Source organism: Geospiza fortis, unplaced genomic scaffold (assembly GCF_000277835.1).
Source record: "Geospiza fortis unplaced genomic scaffold, GeoFor_1.0 scaffold592, whole genome shotgun sequence".
Lineage (NCBI taxonomy): Eukaryota > Metazoa > Chordata > Aves > Passeriformes > Thraupidae > Geospiza > Geospiza fortis.
Window position 1 is genome coordinate 344,723 of NW_005054609.1, and position 13,724 is coordinate 358,446.

General features: G+C 49.7%; 2 protein-coding genes across 14 annotated transcripts in view; both read right to left on the bottom strand.

Moving 5' to 3' along the window:
• Positions 1–289: 289 nt before the first annotated feature.
• On the bottom strand, positions 290–9,835 carry SNORC (secondary ossification center associated regulator of chondrocyte maturation). Of its 4 annotated transcripts, none has more exons than XM_031064629.1 (4): positions 9,721–9,835; positions 9,040–9,153; positions 1,122–1,307; positions 290–428 (listed from the first exon to the last, which is right to left on the bottom strand). In XM_031064629.1, exons 2-4 carry the CDS (start codon positions 9,131–9,133, stop codon positions 319–321), a joined length of 390 nt encoding a protein of 129 aa, XP_030920489.1. In that variant the 5' UTR covers positions 9,134–9,153; positions 9,721–9,835; the 3' UTR covers positions 290–318. The 4 variants fall into 4 exon arrangements, with proteins under 4 accessions (XP_030920489.1, XP_030920488.1, XP_030920490.1 ...); XM_031064628.1 differs by lacking the exon at positions 9,721–9,835 and adding an exon at positions 9,430–9,555; XM_031064630.1 differs by lacking the exon at positions 9,721–9,835 and having other exon boundaries at positions 1,122–1,304; positions 9,040–9,327.
• A 1,445-nt stretch (positions 9,836–11,280) lies between these two features.
• Positions 11,281–13,724, bottom strand: part of GIGYF2 (GRB10 interacting GYF protein 2) — a 75,194-nt gene continuing 72,750 nt past the window's right edge. For 9 of the 10 annotated variants that reach the window (XM_031064622.1, XM_031064621.1, XM_031064625.1 and 6 more), the window contains one exon: positions 11,281–13,060. In XM_031064622.1, the coding sequence (XP_030920482.1) occupies positions 12,993–13,060 (68 nt within the window). In that variant the 3' untranslated portion in view covers positions 11,281–12,992. The remainder of the gene's footprint in view (positions 13,061–13,724) is intronic. The other variant, XM_005430219.2, reaches the window with a different exon arrangement.

Consider the following 13,724-nt stretch of genomic DNA (forward strand, 5'->3'; position numbering starts at 1 on the left):
AAAGCTGTGCAGGGTGATGCCCAGCACTGTTACCATCACCCAGACTAGACCCAGAAGGATTCTTTTGAGCTCCCTGCTCAAAGCCACACTCTGTCACAGGTTCCTCCTGAGTGGGGCTGACAGGCCCTGCCAGATCTGTGCCACCCAGGAGATACCACACGCACCAAAGTACTCGATGCATGGCTGCCCAGCACAGGGCCTGCAGTGCTTTTCCTGTATCCTTGGCACCATTTCTCCCAGGGCCCCAGGCAGACAGTTCAGGAGCAGTTGAGGGCTGCAGACAGGCTGGTTGTGTAACAGAAAAATGTTTTATTGAGTTCAGGAGGCTGAGAACTTTCTCAGTGTGATGACGACCAAGGCCACAAGCACAGACGTACCCAGGAGGGAGGCAATGACAATGGCACCAATAGCTCCAGGCCCCAGTGAGCCTGCAGGAAGAGAGAAAAAGGCATGAGGTCAGCAGAGGCAGAGTGGGGCCCAGATGGGAAGGGCTGCAAGGATCACCCCACACCCAGCATGTTCCCAGGCACCAGGCCACACTCCCATCCTGGAGCTCGCTGCACTGGCCATGTCCCAGATGTCATCCTGTGCACCTTTGGGCAGGGGGCTGTAGCCAGCCACCACAGCCTCAGCCAGCTCCCAGTGACAAGGACAGTGGCCACAGAGTGGGTCAGTGGTGCCCAGCTTTCCTGCTAACTCACTGGGAGAGTTGCTTTGCTTGCAGCAGGACCAGATGACAGCTGGTGCTTGCTGTCAGTCAGGAGCCACAAGCCAGGAAAGGCACTCTGCTCCCTGTCCAGGGAGCTCCCAGCACACTCTGTCCTGGAGAGCCCTACCTACACTCAGGGCAGTTTTCTTTTCAGGGCAGGTGCCTGCCATGACAGGTGATGGGGCAGGAAGAAGAGTCTTGGAGCCATCTTGGGGCTGGCAAGAGCTCCACAGCAGAAGTTTTTCAGCAGGGAGGTTTCCATGAGCAGGCAATAAAGGCAACCCTCCCCCTCCCCAGCAGTGTGTCTTTAACCCCTCCCGGGAGGTGACAGGCCCACAGGGAGCAAATCCGTGAGGACATCCCAGGCTCCTGCGGGAGTGAGCCGCGGGCAGTCCCTGGCGCAGTCACTCACCGTCCCCGGTGTCCAGCCGGTGCAGGTGGGTGGTGTCCTCGGGCTCCAGCTCGGAGGTGTACGGGGGGAAGGCAGTGGCATCCGACAGCCGGGCGGTGGCGGTGGCAGCATCGAAGGGACCGGCTCCAGAGGGCAGCTCGGGCGGCTCGTTCCAGAGGGTGGGGACCGCGTCCTGCGGGTACTCTGCTGGAAGACAAGCACCCACGGGCATGGGGGGCCGGTCAGGCTACTAGTGATAACCACAGCTCAGCAGGTCCCTGTGCTACAGCTGCCTGCCAGGTGCCCTGAGGGCTGAGAACCCCGGTATGGCAGAGCCCTCCTCCGAGGGGACACCACCTCTGCTGAAGAGCCATACCCAGAGCAACCAAAGGCAATGTGCTTCTGTGGCACCCTAGTGTACTCACAGCACACACGGGACAACAGAGTGCCCTGACACCCTGCAACCTCTGCTCGTGCACAAACAGGCCCCACATGAACATCCACAGCCGGTTTACTCATGGATGCCCTTGGGACTGGGCTGGGAAGGGCTGTCACACTGCCAACAGGCAGAGGCCACCGGGCCACCTGTGCTGGCCAAATTCACAGCATCTCAGAGCCCTTTTGTCCTGCACCACCAGCCCATGCAGTGCAGGATGCTGGAGGTGCTGGCACAGCACAGGACATGGCTCCCCCAGACAGGACCCCAGAGCCTCGACTTCCCCCTGCTGCACCCCCGCCATACCGGGGAGATGAAAGGCAGGCTGGGTTCTGTTTAATGTTACCACTCGTCTCCTGTTATTCCTTCCTGCCGTGGGTCAGAGACCAAGCCAGAGAGCCCTCCCTGTGTGTGGCTCACCGAGCACTCCCTGTCAATGCCCAGCCTTGTTCAGGTGGGCTCTGGCAGGAGCAGGAGACATTCCACAGCTCCCTGCTGAAACCACCGGGAATGTTGCACTGGGATGGGGAAAAAAGCAGGGGGGAGAAAAACGAACAACATTCACTGCCAGGGCCCTCCTGAACTGACACAATGGTTATCAGGACTGGGGAATAGGGAGTGAAGAGCTGGAGCAAACAGCCCAGGCTCCCTGGGGCAAGGCACAGAGGTATCCCAGGGCACCCCAACTCTGGCACGAGAACCTTGGTGTACCAGGGGCACTTGAAGACTTGTCCCAGGCTCTCTGTGGCCCAGAAAGAGAAAATGGCAGCAGCACATCTTGGCAGTACCAGCCCCAGCTTTAAGTGCCTGGAGCCCTCCTTGCCTCCTGGGGACAGAAGGTGCTGTGGGGGGAGAGCAAAGAATCCTCATTAATGGGCTGCACCACACTTTGCTCTCCCTTAAGATCCCTCCCTGGAACAGGGAGGGCCAAAACACTCACCTTTCCTGCAGGTACAAACCCACTGAGAATTTACTGCAGGGTTTGCATGAGAGTAGCTCCCACCAATGCCAGAGCTATTCCACAATCTTGGAAACACAGCTAAGTTCTAGACTAGTTTTGAAAGCTCTTTCTACAGGCAGAAAAGCTACAGGGTATCCAGTGAGACAACTGCCAGGTTTAACCCTGGCCCAATGAGCACCAACAGAGACAAATTCCCAGTGTGCAGCCTGTGCCAGTGAGACCCAGACAGGAACCCAGGCAAAGCTGGGTGTAGCAGAGAACACCATGTCCTCACACACTTGGTACACCCATGGTCTCTGCACCAGAGGTGGCATCTCAGCTCCCCTGTACATGCACACAGAGGTTTGTGTTCCACAAGAGCTCCCCACAAACACCCAAGCCTATGCAGGGCCTTCCCAACCTGTGCTGCAAAACCAACCAGCAGAGCTGAAGACTCATATTCCATCCTGTGGCTCTTCCACAAAGTGCCATTTCGAGTGGACCTCTCTACTTTAAATTCTGTGGTGTCACAGCCAGAGAATGGAACAAGAATACAGAATTCAGTGAGAAAAGGTAGTTAACACAGGAGAGAACTGAGCAGAGCTGGGTTATTTAACTGGCAACAGTGGCATGGGGAAGCTGTTGGTTTAGCAACAGACCAAACATATGGAATGCTTTGGAAGCCCTGGTTCCAGGGTGCTTTTGTAAGGGAGAAACTCCACACACAGAGAAGACTCTGTCAACACCCCCCAGACCAGAACCAACACTGCCACTGTCCCCACCTGGTAGAGGAACACAGTGCTGGAAGGACAGTGTTGCTTCCTTTCCCAAGAACGTTTCTTTTCTCCAGAGCTGCACGTATGCCTTGCATGTGACCAGGGACTGGTGTTAGCTCAGATGATCTGTAACAGATGCAGGCACCATCCAGGGAAGACCTGGGCTGGGTCTTCCCAATCCCTGCACTATCTCTTCTAACCGTAGTGCAAAGGTCCCACAGGTGCCACCAGATCCAGGGGTGCCAGATAGTCTCTCCTGTTCTCAGTGCATCTAACTCCTGCTTAAAAAGAGTTGCCAGAAATTTTTCAGGGCACAGAGCTCATTTTTGATAGCCAAATACAGAGGAAACAGTCTAATTCATTTATGATTGCTGTGATTTATAAAAACTTGGATGGCTGCTGGATATGTATTTTGTTAATTCCCCTCATCCAACTGACACACACTTTCAGTTTGCCCACACAGAAAAGGCAGAATATGCTTAACATGCATTTGCTATGCCGAGTTCTTGTGGTTTTACCCTACCAGCACTTCAGCCCAGGGAAACACAACCTCTTTCAGTCAGGTCTGCTGCCTCAGGAACAGTTGTGAGCTCAGAGGCAGCAGCAGAACCCTGCAAACACATTGAGTGAAATACCTGCAGCTGAGCTTCCCCAGGAACCAGGGCTCACTGCTGGTCCCCTTCTCAGCTCCTGCCCCTCAGTGCTGCTGGAGCAGGTGCCAAGGGCCCTGCCATGGATACACGGAGAGGGGGAACCCAAAACAAGAGGCAGGTTCCTCCAGAGCCCATTGCTGCAGCCTGGGAGAACATCTGCTCATAACCAGCACCGTTCTCCCCATGTCTCTCCTTTGATTTTCCCTCCTAACCTAAAAGCTCATATCTTCACACACCTCCCCTCCTCCAGCTGAGAAGCCCAAGCACCCATCCAACTATCCTCATGCATCCAGCAGGTTTCTTTAACAAGCAGAGGTTTCACACCTGCTTCCCTGACAGTCCCAGTGTGTGTCAGCCACACAGCTGTTGGCTGAGAGTGGTAGATCTCTAATGGACCCAACATTAAATGTCACAATCCCACTACAGTCCCCTGGTAAAAGCAAGAAAAGTGATGGGAAGGAGAGTTTGTGTCAGGTACCAAACCCCAACACATGCACACTATTAGTAAGGTCTTATGTCTCCAAGCGAGACATGAGGGCCTTTTCCAGTCATCTGTTGGATAGAATCTGGAGAGATTCTATCTACAGGCAGGGGACCCAGTTCAGCAAGTTCAGTTCTCTGCTCTGCTGCTGATGTTTTGGGTGACCACCACAAGCCCTGCTCTTCCCAGGCTCAGTTATTCTGTGTGTGAGCAGGAGACCAGGATCTAAACATGATCTACAGAGAAAGCAGTACCAGCATGGCCAGGCCTTCCTGCCCACACTGTCACTGTCGTTCTGACTGTGATGAGGGGGACGTGCCCTGTGAACCTCAACAAATGCCTCAGTGACAGCTCTGGAGCTGGCAGCAGCCCTTCCCAAGAAAAGGGCAAGCTGAAGGGAAGCTCCATGGCCATGGGGCAAGAAACAGCAATCTTAACTTAGCATGTAAGAACACCCAAACAAGCTGCCATCTCCAGGGAGGGAGTGCAACCAAGAGCTGCAAACTAAATATCGAAGTACTGCATGGCTTCCCTGTTCACCCACGAACTTTGTAGAAATAAAGAAGCAAAAAACCACACTCAAAATACATCATCCATCACAAGACCAGATGTTTAACATCTGGGAGAAAGCCATGCATTAGCTGTGCTGCCATCAGTCCAGGACCAGTCCTACCTCTAGGAAACTCCCGTGCTGCACTCACATGGTTTGTTTTGTCCTGGAGGGGCAGCCAGGGGCACATGGAGGGGCTGCCAGGCTGCTGAGGCACACGAGTGACCCACCACTACCAGGCTCTGTGCCTCAGTGCCAGCTGCTCCAGAGGGAGGGAAGCCTCCAGGCCCTGGCACAAATGAGCTCCTCCCCAGCATTAGCTCTGTCTCAGCACTGAAACACAAGCTGAGGGCAACTGTTGCTTTCAGACTAACAGTAAAAGCCTTTTCATGAGAAATACAGTTGGAGAACACTTAGGAGAACAACATGCAATTATCTTATTGGCATTTTACTGGAGATGGAACTGGACAAAGTGGTCTAAAATTATTCAAGTGTTTTGTAGAAGGCCAGGTGGATGATGGCAGCTCTTCCTTCCCACATGTTAACACTACAAATGGTCTTATTTTAGGGAAATCTCTTTGCTGTACTGTCTTCTTCCTCTCTCCAGCACAGGTTAGTTATAACTGAGGGGAGGAAATGGGAAGAAAAGATCAGTTACCATGAAGAAATACATGATTAGTTTTCCAAGTGAGGCAGGAGCCAGTGGAATGCCAGACACATAGGCCATGGAGAGATCTAGAGGGGATGATGGCAAAGGCAACTTCACAAAACTGCTATTTCCATAGTTAGAAAGAAGAAGGTGGGGTGAGCTGCCAGCACAGTGATGTGGCAGCCAGTACCCCAGGTACTCAGTGACTGAAAGGTAAGACTGGAAGAGTGTCTGTAAGTGACAGCCCCAGGGGATGCCAACCAAATCTGAAGGAACCAGACCCTCCCCACAGGCCAACTGTGAGACCTGAAGGCAGACATGTGGCCATGTCACATCATTGTTCCTGAAGGTTACTTGCCACTGGCCAATAGTCTTCTTCACACAAGGTGACTTCAGCACCTCATCATCCTCACTGTCCACCTTCACCCTAGCTCCTTATTCAGGAGTCAATACCAGCATCAGAATTCTCTAAGGAGTGTTGGAGCAAAGCAAGGTTGAGTAATGGCTTACAAAGTCCTGGCTCAAGTGTGGATTGATCTGCTGGAGCAACTACATCTTTTCCTGAAATCTGCCAAACAAAACCTATTTACTGCTATCCATGTTCTACAACTTAAGCTTTAAAAAATTTCCTAATAATCTTCGTTTCTCCTGTAGTTGAAAAAAAAGACACACAAGCTGCTCCAGAGATTTTCTTGGTCAAGGGGAACAAGCTGCTACAGAAAGATGTTCTTTTCCTGTGTCTTTTCCTTTAGTGTGTGTGCTGTGCTGCTTTTTTCCCCCAGATTCATTCTGATGTGCTACTGCAGTCAAATATATTTCCACATTAGCTCAAAACAAGCTCAGGAGCCCACATGTGAGTTTCAATACCAAATATACACGATTCAGGAGCCGATGCTTTCCAAAGGCTTTGTACTAACTTGCACCTCATTTGGGGCTCTGAATGCATTACAGGAATTGAAACTGGGTTTGCTGATAGGAAAAAAAAAATCATCTCTTCACAATCCTCCTGTCCCCTAGGCCTACCTGCCACTTGGGTTTGGAGAAAGAGGAAATGGAGAAGGCTAAGGTTTGTCACAGATCCTTGAGCTGGCTGTTTCCTGTTGCACCCAGATGATGTGTAAGGGGGTTAAAGATGTGCTTGGTTGCCTCCCCATCTTTGACAAATGTGATGTTGGAAAGAGCTCAGTAACTTGGAGAAGTTCACACTTGCACCAGTCACAGAGCCCTGACCATGCTGTCCAGGAAATCAGACCAGTGAGAAGCAGCCAACAGGGAGAGGAGACTCATCCTGGGCCTGGGGGCTGCAGGACCCCATGGTCAGTCCTCTCCAAGGCAGAGCTGCTTCTGCTCACTCTGCTGGGGACAGTGAGAGGTGCTGAGACGAAAGGGCAGGGGCTGGTGAACTCTGAGGCCAGCAAGGGGCTGTCCAGCCCCAGGTGGCCATGGCAGGCACAGGGCCAGGGCAGGGCTGAAAGGAGCCCTTCAGCAGCAGCACAAAGGGCAGCCTGTGGAGGGCAAGGCCAGGAGCTCCTGTGTGCAGCAAGGCAGAGCTGCGGTTCTGATGGATACTGAGTAAACTTGTTTACAGAAAGGCAGGGCTGTGTGTGTATGTGCTGAGGCCAGAGGGCTGTCTGCGTGCCCTTCCCCTCTTTGTCTGCACCAGGCCGGAAATTTCCTTTTCTAATAGAGTAAAGGCAGAAAAAGTTCCACTGATCCTCAAAGCACCTGTAGTGGGGGCAGGAACTCTCCATATAGCAGAGAATCATTCTGCTTCTAGGCTGGCTTCCTCCTGTCCTCTCTGAGGGAGCAGGGAACAACCTGTTAAGAGTCATTACATCTCTAAAGCACTGCAGGGAAAGCACAGAATCTCTCCTACACCCCAAGATGTGAATGCTGCACTCCCCAGTACAAAGCCCTTCAAGCCTCACTGTGCAAGCACAACTCACCCAGCATAAGCATCAAGTAAACTTGGGAGTGCATCACAGGAGCAAAAGTGACACAGGGAGGCAGCACCAGGCACAAACCACAGCTGCAACGCCAGAGCAAGCACATGGAAAAGCTGGCAAGGAGCGGGGGGCAGAGCAAATGCACCAAATATTGGAAATTTAAAACAGCATAGAAGAGATCCCAGGTTGGAGAAGAAGCAGATTGAATTCTCACTGGAAATCAATCACTTCCTGCAGAGTGAAATACTGCTAATGATTAAGAAAAAATCTTACCTGGTATGGGGGAAGAGCATGGCCAGTGCTTCTGAGAGCAAGAGCAAGGCACAAACTGAAACTGTACTAAAATGATTAATGTTCCACTGCACAAAAAAAAAGGTTCATGGTTTGAGAAGGAAAGTATCCACTTTTTAGTGCTCATTTCTTAGTTACTTTGAAGGTTTCCCTTCAAAGAAGGTGTCCTAGATGGAGAAGATACCAGCTGCACTAATTCTGCTCCTCCAGCCAAGCACAGCGGTGAATTTCCCTACCCATATGAAAGTTCCTTCAAAAAGAATTCCATAATTTGATCTGCTAGACAGCTGGCCAGATCTCCCTGCAAGGCAAGATGCTCAGAAGAAACTGAGAGAGAACTGCAAAACAACATTGCTCCAGGTCTTGGAAGTCAGGACAGAAATTCAGGAAAACAAATGCTGTGCCTGTTATCTTGGCCCCAGCCATCTCTTCAGCCTCGCCTCCACTGCTTTGAGCGAAAGGCTTTGGGGGAAGCAATTCCCCATAAGAGTTTCCACCTGTACACTCAGAGCTCATCAGTGCAGGGGGTTTGGAAGTCAGTTTTTTCCCAGTTGTAAAACCCACCTCAGACCTGCAGCCCTTGAAGCTGTACCCCCAGCTCCCTGCAGCCAGCACAGCTCTGCTGAAGGCAGGAGCAGATAAAGCTGAAATTAATAACAACCCCCAGAAAAACAGTCCCACACAACAGGCATCTCTCCCATTCTTCTTCCCATCACCTCACTGCAAGCAAGTCAGAGCCAGGCACCTTTCTAGCACTGCCCTGGTACCCCAGCTCCAGAGCAACCCCATAAGGATGCACACCTTGGCTTTGGACTGGGGTTTCCATGGACACTTCCCTGGTTCTGCCTAAAGCAGCTGCTGTGCTCCGCTCTGGGAGGGAGCACAGAAGGAACCAGGATTTGGCACACAGGCTTTAGCCAAAGAAAAATGTTTCTTTCCATAACTGTAACTTCTTCCTGCTATTAAAAGCTGAGGGACAGCCTGTCCCACCAATGCTCACAATAGGTGCTACTACCATTCTGCTTAGGAAAAGTTAAAGGATTTTCTCCACTGAGAATATATTCTTGCTCACCAGCAGCCACCAAAGCTAGTTTCCCTTAATCAATTATAATTCAATACATATTTAGGGATGTTTTCAGGGAAGGGAGAAGAGAGAGGGCAGGGTAGTAAAGGATCTCCCATGCTTTTGGGCTTTAAATGCAAACAAAGCTCCTTACCTGCCAGCACAGCAGGGACCAGGATGCTGCACAGCGTTAGCAGGACCAGGCGAAGGACTCTGTGGTAGGGCATGGCTTCCCTCAGGAAAAGCATCAGCAGGATTCCTTAAAACTCTTCAAAGCACAAACAACACAGAAATTTCACTGGTATAATAAAAATTCTGTTCAGTCAGGCAAAAAAAAAAAAAAGAAAAAAGAAAAGAAGAAAAATAAAAGTCCTTCCCAAGAGCAGCTGTGCACAGAGAGTGCAAAGCCCAGCAGAGCCTCCCTCTCCCTGGCTCGAGGAGCACACCTCCTCCCAAAGGCAGCTCCACCCTCCCAAACTTGTGCCTAAAACCCCATAGGCAGCCAAGCAGAGCCATCAGGACCCTGCCAGGTCAGTGCACACACAAGCAGTTGTTGGTGAGCCCTTCCCAGAGGCCACGAGGATGCTCCTGGAATGCCTTTCCTGGGGTTGGCCAACCCGAGGCACAGGAAATAACAGAGGAGCCACTGGGGCAGCTCAGCCCAAGAGCAAGCAGCCCAGTTTGAGGGCTGTGCTCTCCCTCACTGAGCAGGGTGGCAGGGCATTGCAGGGTGGGGAGAGCAAACAACAAGGGCCTCAATCTTCGGAGGCTAAAATGCTCTGACACAGAGCCAGAGCAGCTCCATGGCATCCTTGTTCCTGGGTGGAATACTTACAGAGCTGGCCTGGGAGCCATGGGTGGTCTCAGAACTGCTGTCAAGGTCTCCAAGCGTTCCAGGAGAGTCGCCTTTGGCAGGCAATGCCAGCATCCTCCTCAGGCACCACCTCCTCCTGCCAGCCTCTGCCACTCTGTCCCTGCCTGCCTCGGGGGCTCAGGACAGTTCACAGCACAGAAAACCCAGGTCTGTTTCAAATCACATTTGCAGCAACAAAGAATGGTGAATGGATGAGGTGTATAAAAAGGGGAACACTCCAGCTGATTGTCACAGAAAAAGTTTCATTAGTATTTTGGAGCTGATATGATGATGAATACTTCGTGGTTTCCCATCATGTAATGAATACATAAACACCTCCAATGTCAGTTCTTTATGCTCTGAAAATATGACACAAGTATTTAAGTCTTAAATTTCAGATTTTTCTGCAGCAATTGCTTTGCTTTCTGGAGCTCCTATTTACCCCATCCCTACTGATCCAAATGACTCTTGCTACAGAAAAGGGCCCTATTTGTCACAGAATGTGACAAGGCAGTCACCTGAATGCACAATCTGCACATGCCACCACCTTACCTTCATAGAAACAGACCAGAGTATTTCAGTATTATGAACAGTGTATCTTCCCCACTGGTCCATTATCTACAAATTCCCAGGAGCCAAGTGAGGTCCTCAAAGTTTGACAAATTATTGCACATTTTCCCTGCTTGCATTTCTGCATTTTCATTTAGCAATCAAGAAGCTGCTCCTTTCCTGCCGAGCTCAAAACTAACACACATTTGTGTACTTGTAACATGGTGTAGAGCAGTCCAAAATTAGCTTGCAGAAATTGGATCATACCACTGAAAAACCAGAAAGCAATTATGAACCATACACCTTATATGCTAAAAAGAGAAGTTATTAAAATAAAGTCAGGTTATCAGCCTAAACATTACCTGTTCTCTCAGACATCAGCTAAACATCATGCAAGGCTACCGTGTAAGTTAGGCCTTAGCATACTTATTTTCCATGGTCAGGTGAATGGCAGGACATTTACCATTACCTTTACTGGGATTTTCCACACAAAAACAAGTATCAAAAAAGGAAACTTAAGTCTAAAAAGAGAAACTTACAAGGTTTCCATGTGGACTTCAGGCTGAGGGGAGAAATAAAACACCTTATTTAGGGCAGTGCACTGGAGTGCACGGGGTGGGCACCGACTGGTAAAGGAGGCTCCGTGGCCAAGTGTTTGTGTTAAGAGCAAACTAGCCATGGCTTGATCTCCCCTGCATAAACAGCACCAGCATGAATGCACACGTTTCTCTACAGACAGCGGAGGAAAATTAAAGCTTTCTTGTTAGAAATTTCTAATATCAACTTACTGGTGTTTATTCGAACTCTGAAATTATCAAGTAGAAAAACCAACCAGTATTCCTCACCAGGGAAGAAATAAAGCAGCAGCTGTTGTTCCACATCCTGTGTATTTGCTTGTTGTTTCTTGATGAAAACTGATGCAAGTCGAGTTTGGGTGGGTTTTAGCACCAGGAATTATCTCAATACTCAGCTTTGACAAAAGCAAGCAGAAAGTTTTCTCTCAGATATAATACAACCAGGTTTTATTTAAGTTCTCTCTTTTTTTTCCCCCCCCACACTGGCAAAAGTTCAGAGGGAGTTTAAAGTTTTGTAAACATTTTAACTACCCCTCTTCCCCCTTTTATGAATTTACAAAGCAAAGGAGACAGGGAGACCAGATTTGCAACAGTTCCAAGTCTCTCCATGCTATCAGATCCAAAAACTATATACAAGTCTGCAGCAGTCTCTGTATAGTTACTGTACATGTCTGGGGACGGGGGAAGAGAGAGGAGGAGGAGGGGAAGGTGACCCCAAAAAACGAATAAACCAAACAAAATAAAATCCAAAGCCAAACTGCTCTCGAGCAACTCAAACTGTTTTCTTTAGGCAGTGATGACAGAATAACAGACACCTTTATACAACTCCACCAAAACTGCAGCATATCTCCCTTCGCAGGTTACACCCCTCTGGGGACGGGAGATGGGACCAGGGGGGTCAAACTAAGTGCATTTGGCAGTTTTCCTTCTCTGTCCTTTGTGGTGTGTGCAGGGTGGGTGGGTACGTGGAGCAGGGAAGGTGGTGTTAATCTTTCGGTGAGAAAGGAAGGTTATGACTCCATAAACACTTAGAGGTTATGGATCCCAGTGAAGGTGCGTGAAGTACTTTTAAGGTGTAGAAGATAAGCAGGGCCATCATTGCACAAAGCTTCGTCCTCCAGTGTCTCTCTCCGTGACGAAAGGGCATCTCTGCTCGATACCTAAGCACTGCTTCAAGTGACAGCCAGCTGAGGCTGCTGGCACGTCTCTGAAAGCCAGGGTCCACCCTTTCCAGAGACTACAGATCCACACTGTAAAGATCCCACTGTCTCTTAAACGAGACAAATTTGCAGGAAAAGAGCTCAAAATATACTGGTCCTAACCCTCTGAAGGTAGCACTTATGGGGTAAATTCAGCCTGAAAGAAGAGATGCCACCCCCCTTTTTCCAGAGCAGAAGTCCCCACTTGTCCAGGAAGGCTGGAGAATGCCGACGGGAACTCCACCAGCTTCAGCATCACCACCTAATGAAGACAGACTCGAGCTTTCCCTCCAAAAGTTATGTGCTGAGAAGGGCTGGCAGGGGGTGTGCAACTTCAAACCAACCCAAGCTAAACTGTGCCCACTACCGCCCCTCTCCCGTTGCCAGTTTCTAAGGGTAGCTTATGAATGCAACTCCTGGCCAGGAGAGCACCTCTCGCCCTGATGGAGCAGCCAAGTCAGTATCTGTGTGGCATTTTGGTTTTGACCAACATCTGTTAACCACAAACTCTCTCTCAATCTCTTTCTCTCTCTCTCTCCATATGACTGCACGTGTTGGATGTGGTAAGAGTAACCAGGAGAAGGAAGCAATGCTTTGCAGAATCCCAATTGATTTTTTTTTTCCAGGTATGTCAGCAGAATGAATCACAGCACAGTGAAAGCTTGCTGCCCAATTCAGCCTTGTTGTGAACAAAGCCCAACTCCCACCCTCCCGGGACTCTGAGCAAAGTCCACTCGAGTGGGCTGACAGTAGAACAACGCCTGTGCAGTCCTGGGCAGAAAGGGTTTGCTGGGGCCAGAGGAAGCAGCCTGAGATGATTGATCCTGTGATTCACTGCGAGGCAAAGAACAACACAAGGTGGAGAGTACGGTGTCCAAACGGAGAATCCATGGTTAACAGATGCAGGAAAAGCCAGTTGATTTGCACATGCTCAGTAGTCTTCCAAAGTCTCTATTTCTCCCATATTGAGCCGCTCTGATGAAGCATTCACTGAAAACCCTGTGAACCAAGAAGAACTGGTGTTAAAAATCTGGCTGTGGCATAGCGTACTTGATACAAAACATCTGTTACACATGGTACTGCATTTAAGAGAAAGTGAATCTAGGGGTAATTCAGTAAGGCTACAGACACACTCACCCAAACTGGCTGATTTTTTCCTTAATAAACTAAAGATAATCAACTGTATATTTAGACAAGCATCACTTGGCCTTTAAAACCAGATCAGAAGACTTTTCAAGTTCCATTTAAAAGATGTCACCTGCAGAGCTAGTACAAGGCACATCTACACATAGTGGCAACATGGCTCTGCAACATCTCGAAAGGGAATGTGTTTAAGTCAACTGGCTCTTGGAAGGGGCTGTCAACACCATAGTTACATGCTCTGAGAGGAAGAAATGGGCATTCTGAGAACTTGGAATCACACATGGAATCATGCTCCCACGCCTCAGGAGCTGTGAGCAATTTCACCCTTTATTTTAAAGTCTCAGTGCATGTACCTATGAAATCTAGTAGCAATTACATCTATTTCCATGCTTTTTTACAAACTTCCATCTCAGGAGTACAAGGTGAAAATGTACAAAGTTACCCAGGGCCATGCAGGTGGCTCAAGATGCACCCAAACTTCTACCCAACCTTTTAGCCATATGTGTTGAGGACATGATGC